The sequence below is a fragment of the Periplaneta americana genome, chromosome 4 (genome assembly GCF_040183065.1).
Source record: "Periplaneta americana isolate PAMFEO1 chromosome 4, P.americana_PAMFEO1_priV1, whole genome shotgun sequence".
Lineage (NCBI taxonomy): Eukaryota > Metazoa > Arthropoda > Insecta > Blattodea > Blattidae > Periplaneta > Periplaneta americana.
In genome coordinates, this window is record NC_091120.1 from 23,263,322 (window position 1) to 23,273,510 (window position 10,189).

The following is a 10,189-nucleotide window of genomic DNA, read 5'->3' on the forward strand; positions in this document are numbered from 1 at the left end:
GTCACTAATTCGTAAGAAGTTGTGGTGCGAGTACGGTGATTAATATTTGTCATTTTCTTTTGATTTTATGCCATTTTTCCATTAGTTTAAGGACATTTTAATGATCATTTCAAGTAGATTTTTAGGTCATCAACATCCGCCCCCCCCATATATAATAATAATAATAATAATAGTAATAGTTTAAGGACATTTTAATGATGATTTCAAGTAGATTGTTAGGTCATCAACATCCGCCCCCTATATATAAATATCAATTAGCGACTTCTGCATTGTTTCTTAGCGAGTTTTTAAGGTACAAGTTGGCAGCACTGTTACCACCATTTGTTTATTTCCAACCAAAGTAGCCAAATGCACGTGTGTGATTAAATACACTTTGACAGTGACTGGAATAGATTTTTCTTTAATTTCATAGTTTCTTTTGATTACACTCTAAGTTATGTCCGACGAAGAAACGTCTGAATTGGAGTCGTCAGAGTTGGGGACGAAGGATTAGTACGTAGCTATATGGATTATGGAAGTATTCATTTATGAAGACCGTTTCTTAACCAAAAAATTGTTGAAGTTATGTATTTATGTATAAAATTTGTTGAAAACAAACTTATTTAGTATTATATAATTGTATAATTGGGTAATCATCTTGTAACTTAAAGTAGGTAAAGGTAGTCTTAAACTTTAAAATGTATTTTGGAAATTCTGTTTAACTTATTTCGTAGGTAATTATTTACTTTAGCGATACCGTGCATATCCTCTATTCTCCACTTTTTTCTGTGTGACTTCCATCCAGCTATATGTTTTAGATTACTCCTTACTTTCCGGAAGTTGGGTTGGATTAGGTTAGGTTGATTTAGGTTAGTTACTTATATTATTTACTTATGTTTTAAAACGACACCAGGGCTGTCATAAACACAATGTGAATTTTGCAACACTTTCACACTGCCTCAAGTTTCTGGTTCACCGCTGTGGAGTAATGGTTAGCATGCCTGACTGAAACAAGTGGACCCGGGTTCAAATCCTGGTTGGAACAAGTTACCTGGTTGAGATTTTTTTCCAGAGTTTTCCCTCAACCCATTAAGAGCAAATGCTAGGTAACTTTTGGGTGCTGGACCCTGGACTCATTTCGCTGGCATTATCACCATTTCATTCAGATGCTAGATAACCTTAGCAGCTGATAAAACATGGTAAAATAACCAATTAAAAAAAGGCTCAAGTTTCTCCTTACTTAAAATCCCTTATTTCTAACCTTTTCTGTTTGTTTCTCTTGTAGCATATTGAGCACGTCAACAACTATGGTACCGATACTATATCAGTAAAGTAAATAATTATTGCCATTTATTTATTATTTATTGCTGTCTTGGCAAGCAGGACTGCTGCAATAGACATAAGATAAATTAAAATAAAATCATACAATACATACTAAAGATAACACAATAGCCTACAGTAAAAAATATTCAGAATTTAAAACATTAAGGAATGAGTTACCATTACAAATTTTAGTAGAGAAAATTACAACAAAGTTACGGTAGTACACAAAAACCAACTGAACCAAACTCCATTACCATGGTATTCTCGAGGCTAGCCTGTGACTTAATGAATCTTATATTTTCCTCAGTTATCTTTCCTTGTGAGATTTTATGAAATTTTATTGTTTTAGTTGGAATGAGACATATTCAGTAGAAAAGAAAAACTACAAGGAATATGGAGATGTAGGGGAAGTTTGGTTTGGAGAAGATAGTGCCTTGAGAGTTGTAAGGTGAGATTTGTGAAAGCAAATTCATTGCTTGCTGGACTTAATAAAAAAGAAATAAAGTAATAAAATGTATAAATTTAAGAGCGAACTTTTAAATGCAGCTAATTTGTCTTAGTGTCAATTTAAGTGTCAATTAATCAATTATATCGCTGCTGATATGTTTTCAACATATTAAGTTAGTAGTTTAATACTGTAATTTTTACTCCATTTGTTTATTAGGTGTACTGATACTTAATTTTTTTAAGATAATTTTGAACACGTTTAAAGATTATTGCAATATTTTAATTTGGTTTCAATGTTTTATCAACAGTAATCTCACTAGAGGTTTTGATTTATCTAGAGAAAATCAGAACTCGAGTGGGATTTCATTGACTATTACATGATTAGAAAAAAGTATATAAAGATTAGAAGAAGTAAAGTACTCTAATACAATAAAATATTAATTGACTTACTGAAATTCTATTTCACTAATGTTAGCTTCACCAAAACATTTGAATGGAGCCGCCATTTTCAGGTCATTGTCTATGCTGTAAATAAATGATGATCACAAAGCATGTTTTATAGTATCGTAAAGAATTTGCAGTTTGAAATGTTGGCAAACAAAGAAACAAATGGTTGGGAGGTGATAAAAACAGAAGAAAGTATATAAAGATTAGAAGAAATAAAGTAGGTCTACTCTAACACAATAAAATAGATATTAATGGACTTACTAAAATTCTATTTCACTAATGTTACCTTCACCAAAATGTTTGAATGGAGCTGCAATTTTCAGTCGACTATCTATGTAGGAAAGAAATGACGATCGCAAAGCATGTTTTATAGTACCCTAAAGAATTTGCAGTTTGAAATGTTGGCAAAGAAAGAAACAAATGCTAGGGTAGTGATAAAAACAAACAAATGCTAGGCAAGTGATAAAATTAAACAAATGCTAGGGTAGTGATAAAATTGTGCGATAAGCAGCCATGATTGGTTGAAAGATGTTCTTTCGTATCGTTTTATTGGTCAAAAGTAGTATGACGTAGTAAAAGTGTAATAGCACAGTCTAATATACACAGTCACGAAGCTCAATATGTAGGGAATATGCATCTATAGATAGTTATTAATCACTAGGATTGCTACTATCACCTCATCACAGACAATGCGAAATAGTAGCGGCACAGTCTGTTGTTTCTAGTACCCTCAACAACTCAAGCTTCGTGACTGTATATACTAGACTGTGATAATAGTCAGTTAAAAACAAAAAAAAAATTTAGGTAAGTTGTCCCAAGATTCTTTTCTTATAGAGCTACAATCTCTAGCCACTCACACAAGTAGTTTCAACTAATTAGGTTAGTATACTCTGGAAAGAGCATCATGAAAGAATGCCCTCAGTTTTAATCCACATTTGTAAGAAAAGTATGTAAGATTGGTAATTTATGTAGTAGATAGGAAAGTCTCTTACAACCAACAATCATTTGGTGGCAGAATGCATGCCTGTCAGTTTTCCTTCTTTCTCTCTTTTTTTCTCATTCTGTCTCACTCCATCTCTTTTCCTTTTTGTGTGTGCTTGTGAGTATGTGCGTGTTTGCACTCATGTTTCCTGTTCCAAATGATTTAAAAGCTACAAGAAGTTTTTACTATATAGGATGATTCTTTTCACTTGCGGTGACACTTTTCTTCTAGGTGGTTGTGTTCCAGTGATTTGGTGAAAAGTGACGACAGTATCATAGACTTAGGTTGTGGAAATGGAATGCTGTTAATTGAATTGGTAAATATTACATAAATTAAATATTTGAACTTTGACTTTATAAACTGAAGTGTAATTATTTTTTACAAAGTATCCTCTTTTCAGGCTCGCGAAGGTTTTAGTAATCTTACTGGCGTTGACTATTCTCAAGATGCCATTGATTTGGCCTCATCAATAGCCAAGGCACAAAATCTTACTATTGAATATGAAGAATGTGATATACTAAATACAGAGAGTTCCTCTGTATTGTCTAGACAATATGCAATTGCTCTAGATAAAGGAACTTACGATGCTATAAGTTTGCATCCTGAAGATACCAAAATTAAAAGAGAAACATATATATCAAATGTATGGAAACTATTACGATCTAGGGGTCTCCTGGTCATAACTTCCTGTAACTGGACCGAAAAAGAATTAGTTTCACATTTTGATAATAGTAAGTATTTTTCTCAGTGCTTTTATACTTACTTACAAATAGTTTTTAAGGAACCTGCAGGTTCATTGCCACCCTCACATAAGCCGCCATCGATTCCTATCCTGTGCAAGATTAATCCAGTCTCTACCATCATATCCCACTTCTCTCAAATCCATTTTAATATGCTCCCATCTACGTCTCGACTTCCCCAAAAGTCTTTTTCCCTCCGGCCTTCCAACTAAAGGTAAGTGTTCACTACATCGTATCGCACGCATCGGACGAATCGCACAGATCGGAAAAAGACTATCTTTGCTGTAATTGTTATGTAACCGCGTTCACTACATCGTATCGGATGCATCGCCTCACGGCAAATCCGTCGACGTTTCTCAGATGGACAACTTTTCCAATGCGTGCGATCATGGCCTTCTTTAATAAATCAATTTTAATTGGTCAACTGTTACTATTATGTTGTGCCATGTTCAGTGTCGCGCCAAAATGGCAGACGGAAAACTTATTTCGCGTGTAGAAAATTGCGAAGAATTATATAATTTGAGACGTTCCCATTACAGTAATCAAGTCGTTTCTTGCAAATATATTATGTAACCAATATTGCTTTCGTTTCTTCCTCTTCAATTAAGACGCATGAAGCAATTACAAATTCTTATTCGCTAACAGACGTAATTAATAGACCTAACCTCAACTCCTCTGTTTTCAGTAATGTCAATATCGTACGACGTCATGTTTTAAACAGCTGATAGGGGAATCCGATGAGGCGATGAGGTGAAGCCGTTACAGTGAACGCACTGTACTTAAAATATCCGTTGCGTGCGATTTGTACGAGAAGTGCGATACGATGTAGTGAACGCTTACCTTAACACTCTATATGCATTTCTGGATTCACCCATACGTGCTACATGCCCTGCCCATCTCAAACATCTGGATTTAATATTCCTAATTATGTCAGGTGAGGAATACAAACATGCAGTTCTACGCTGTGCAACTTTCTCCATTCTCCTGTAACTCCGGTGAAATCAAAAGAACATTGTTCAAATATATTGGGAAGCCAGGGAATAATGGATTAGATCCATTGAAAATAACTATAACAACAACCATAGCTTCATATTGAAATGCAGAAATATAAGTTTGTGTTAAATTCTGTGTTTTCAGATTTTTCTCTTCTTAGTGTAATTCCAACCCCAACATTCCAGTTTGGTGGAAAAACAGGAAATCTGATATCTTCACTAGTAATGCAGAAAAAATAATGTTTAAGAAGGTAGGTTACATCATTTTAGTAGGAAATCATTATAAATTCATGTGGTGTAAATAAATATTTATTATTAAAGTGTACTGCAGGAACTAAGTGATCACATAACCTTAATTTGCAGTTGCTCAGTTCACCTTAGCTCAGTCACATCACCTCGCTCACCTAACCTAACCTAACCTAACTAACATAGCTTCTGCTCAGTCTGTCTGATCTTATCTCAGTTCAACTCAGCTCACTTTATACACTGCATTGCAATACACGAACATATTGTTGATGTAATATTATTTATTCAATATAAATTAAGTATACATCTTGATTACACAACTTTTAACGCTTTCTCACTTCGGAATATGTATGATAAGAACTTTCTTGTGTTAAATTTTAACGTACCTTGTTAACGTGTTTCGACCTATTTTCGGTTATCTTCGGAACTGGTCGTTGTTGGTCTTGGCGCCTCTTGTTTCCTGTGTGGGTGCGTTCGTAGTGTAGAGTCAAAGAGTGTATTTGTTTTGAAATTGAGTTGTGTGTCGAGAATATCACACACATTCAAAGTATACAGAAAACCCACAACAACAACAACACACATACACAACACATCCAACCACCCCACACAACACAAACAAGCTGCATTCTGAACAATGGTACACAGACTACTCAACATACCAATGAACCAACAGGATTACTACGAAGAACTAAACACAATCAAATACATAGCACAAGAAAATGGATACAACCCTAACATAATAGACAACATAATACGTAAGACAAAACAAAACCACAAAAAACAGAAGAATACAACACAAACACAAGAACACAAAAAATACATCACACTAACATACGAAAACAAAAACACACATAAAATTGCAACCTCATTCAAGAAATTAAACTACAACATCGCATACAGAACAAATAACACTCTACAAAAACATCTCAACACACAAACAACACAAACAAACAAATACAACCACACAGGCGTATACAATCTCAAATGTAACACCTGCAACAACTTCTACATAGGACAGACAGGCAGATCATTTCAAACACGTTACAAAGAACACATCACAGCCATAACAAAATTACAAAACACCTCCACATATGCAGAACACGTCACAAATGCCAACCACACCTACAGAGACATCAACACAGACATGGAAATACTGCATATCCAACCAAAAAGCCAGAAACTCAACACACTAGAACAATATGCTAATTTTACATAAAATCTTTTATTTATCAGTATAATTTTATAGTCATCTTCTAAGATTTTATTTTATAATTAGTAATCAATGGTGCTTAATTATTACACTTTATTTTTATAACAATATTCATATTTAATTAATTATATTTGTTTGCTATTAATTTCCGGATCCTCGTGGTCATCCTTAATTAAGGCCGGATGAGATTTTTTTCTCTCTCTCTCTCTCTCAAATATACAGACACACGAAAACACACCCCAACGATATTCTCAACACACAATTCAATTTCAAAACACACACACTCTTTGATTCTACACTACAAACGCACCCTCACAGGAAACAAGAGGTGCCAAGACCAACAACGACCAGTTCTGAAGATGACCGAAAATATGTCGAAACATGTTAACAAAGTACGTTAAAATTTAACACAAGAAAGTTCTTATCATACATATTCCGAAGTAAATTAAGTTTAATCATTAAAGGATTATATGAAGCCACATTAAAGGTACTGACTTAATATTTGACATTTCGAGAGATCAATCTCTAAAATTGACTACTGTGAAAGGTATTATTTTATATAGTTTTATTTATTCTCATCAGAAATTGAATTTTCACACAGATTTTTGTCTGGTATACGAGGCCTGTCTAAAATGTATCCGACCTTAAATTTTCCCGCGCAAAGTAGTGATTCTAAGGCGGCGCCACTGTGCACGGTGGAAGGAGGAACCGTAATGTGCATGCTTGCATTTTTTCACCGCATTCGCTTGTGCCAGTCACTGGCTGGTGGTCGCCAAGTAAGGTGCTGTTCTAAGTGTTTGTCGGATTTAGTTTTCTCGCAAGATGACTGAACGAATTGAGCAAAGATACTGCATCAAATTTTGTCAAAAGCTTGGTGATTCTCAAAGTCAAACAATTCGTAAGATTCAGCTGGTGTTTGGGGAAGATGCGATGGGTGTAACACAAATTAAGGAGTGGTTCAACCGATTCAAAGATGGCCGCACATCAGCGGAGAGTGAGCAGCGTTGTGGCAGGCCCCAAACTGCTCGGAGTGCAGCTGTTGTTGAAAGGATGCGAAATTTGGTGATGGCAGATCGTCGTTTGACCTTGCGGGAGATTGCCGAAGAGGTTGGAGTGAGTAAAGATTCTGCACATGCAATTTTGCGTGATGATTTGAACATGAACCGAGTGGCTGTGAAATTCGTGCCCAAGTTGTTGTCCCCAGAACAAAAAGACCTCCGTCGTGACGTTGCACAGGACCTTCTGGACACTGCCAACACTGATCCTGGGTTTCTGAACACCGTGATAACTGGAGATGAGTCATGGGTGTACGGGTACGACCCAGAAACAAAAAGACAGTCGTCGCAATGGAAGCATCCCGAGTCTCCAAGGCCGAAGAAAGCGCGGCAGGTGCGAAGTAAAATCAAGGTGATGCTGACTGTTTTCTTTGATGTCCGTGGAATTGTGCATGACGAATACGCACCGGAAGGACAAACGGTGACAAAGGAGTACTATCACGATGTTCTCCGGCGACTCCATGATGCAGTTCGGCGCAAAAGACCAGACATGTGTACGGCAAACAACTGGCACTTGCATCACGACAACGCCCCCGCACATTCATCCCAATTAATCCACACTTTCTTGGCCAAACATGGAATTACAACCATTCGCCAACCTCCCTACTCTCCAGATCTGGCTCCTTGCGACTTCTGGTTGTTTCCAAAATTGAAGACACCACTGAAAGGATCCCATTTTGAGAGTAGAGAAGAGATAATACGGAACGCGACGACGGAGCTGAACACCATTCCAAAAGAAGACTTTCAGAGGTGTTTCCGGCAGTGGAAGGATCGGTGGGCTAAGTGTGTGCAAGCACAAGGGGCCCACTTTGAAGGGGATTAGGGTCCCAACCCCGTCAGGTATTTGAAATATTTTTTCTGGCTAAAGGTCGGATACTTTTTAGACAGGCCTCGTAATTACAATATTCAGAGTGGACATAGCAGAGTTTTCTTATATCACTGGAAATAAATGTTTCTGAAAATAAAAACCTTTCATATTTCCGTCTTTCTTCTACTCACACAAAGGAAAATATCTTACGAACTTGTAAGTGCGTATTTCTTTATCCACAGCATGAGGATCGTCAGATGAATGTTGAAGCATGTCCACTACTATGTCACTGAGCATATTGTAAGCTGTTTGAAAGTACAACAGATGATACTCCAGCTTCGAAGTTGAACTGAAGACCAAGGGCCTTTAATTGTAAATAATTACCACACGTTGTTTGACATCTCTGCTGTAAATGTCATAATTGGAGAGATTATTTTATTATGATACCCATATTAAGGACACTATATTTGAAGTGAAGAGAAATTGTGTCACAAGTTGTACTTACAAAAGAATGAATATTTACACGGGTTCTTAACTTCTCAGTTAATCGGGAAATCATGATTAGGGTGGAAGAGTAATAAATGCATTTATTTTATCTGATAATAACGCTCCATCATACAAGTAAAGCAAATCTATAATAGTCATTTCCTTCTATTAAGCAATTTTACTATAAATTTAATTTTTATAAGAAGTAGCCATCTGACAACAGTGCACAGCCTCAAAGACATAAATGATATGATTAAATCCACTTTGATTTCTCCTTCTCAAGAGTTTCTTATTTCTTTTTTTTTTTTTATAATTTGGTTGGTAGTGTTTTTTTTTTTTTTTTTTTTTTTTTTTTTGCATTTCACACGAGCAAATGCTTCGGTGCTGGACCCGGACTCATTTCACCGGCATTATCACCTTCGTTTCATTCAGACGCCAAATAACCTAGAAGTTGATACAGGGTCGTAAAATAACCCAATAAAATAAAAATTTTGCATTTCACATACCTAGTATGCAAGCAACATTGCTAGATTTATCTTTTGATTTTTTCAAAGATTTATTATAATTAGATTAAGATAGATAATTTTTTATTGTGGCTTTATCAACAGCTTAGGTTATTTAGCGTCTGAATGAGATAAGGTGATAATGCCGGTGAAATTCCAACACCGAAAGTTACCCAGCATTTGCTCATAACGGGTTGAGTGAAAACCCCGAAAAAAAAGCTCAACCAGGTAACTTGCCCCGACCGGGAATCGAACACAGGCCACCTGGTTTCGCGGCCACATGTGCAGACCTAGAGCATTTTTGTTTAAGGAAAAATTACATCAATTTATTTGTCTTTAATCTGTAATCTGTTTTGTAATCTATAAATGGAATTTCCAATTATCATCTTACAGGGTCGTGTATAAATTAGTTTTGTACTTTTCATTAACTAGTAATTTTAAGTTGATTTTAGGCGTTTTTTATTTCGGCATTAAGAATCACCTCTCAAATTAAATGTAATTACTTCCCTTCCACCTTCATACATTGCAGGTTTTAACATAGAATGACAAATGCTGAACTTGGATTTAAGTTTAAGCCTTGGATTACTATGTCATTTTGTATTTGGATTGTGAGAATATGAATGTACAGTTAATTGCTTAATAAATTTATTTAAAAAAATTGCGAAAATGTTTTTATTGTGTTTTTAATTTTTAGTCAAGATGTAGGAGTGCAGCTTGAGTTATCTATCATATTTACCTTCAAATCAATCTTCTTAATGTATCCAGCTGTTTGCTGACAACATAAAGTCCACTATAGTCCACTGTAGTCTATTCAGTTGTTGTTTTTCACGAGAAATGAGGGGTATTTTGATCGGTGTTCATTACAGATGCCTGTTGCTAGTAGCCAGAGTTGGGGGTATAGTCAATATATACTGCAGGGCTGTGTCTTCTGCAACCGGTACTGATGATTTTAATTTACTTCTTTGTGGTTT

The 10,189-nt window shown here is 35.7% G+C and overlaps 1 protein-coding gene across 2 annotated transcripts; it reads left to right on the forward strand.

Annotated features, from left to right (window-relative positions):
* Positions 1-313: 313 nt before the first annotated feature.
* Positions 314-9,879, forward strand: LOC138697599 (EEF1A lysine methyltransferase 2). Of its 2 annotated transcripts, none has more exons than XM_069822978.1 (6): positions 314-492; positions 1,652-1,750; positions 3,410-3,494; positions 3,579-3,909; positions 5,056-5,161; positions 8,472-9,879. In XM_069822978.1, the coding sequence occupies exons 1-5, from the start codon at positions 437-439 to the stop codon at positions 5,148-5,150; spliced, it is 666 nt and encodes a 221-aa protein (XP_069679079.1). In that variant the 5' UTR covers positions 314-436; the 3' UTR covers positions 5,151-5,161; positions 8,472-9,879. The 2 variants fall into 2 exon arrangements, with proteins under 2 accessions (XP_069679079.1, XP_069679080.1); XM_069822979.1 differs by having other exon boundaries at positions 445-561.
* The last annotated feature ends 310 nt before the right edge of the window (positions 9,880-10,189 follow it).

Excerpts from the sequence above, each read along its gene's own strand:
- LOC138697599 (XM_069822978.1), top strand. The coding sequence starts at position 437 with ATGTCCGACGAAGAAACGTCTGAATTGGAGTCGTCAGAGTTGGGGACG. Across the intron at positions 1,751-3,409 it reads AGTGCCTTGAGAGTTGTAAG|GTGGTTGTGTTCCAGTGATT; the intron begins GTGAGATTTGTG and ends CTTTTCTTCTAG. Across the intron at positions 3,495-3,578 it reads GAATGCTGTTAATTGAATTG|GCTCGCGAAGGTTTTAGTAA; the intron begins GTAAATATTACA and ends TCCTCTTTTCAG.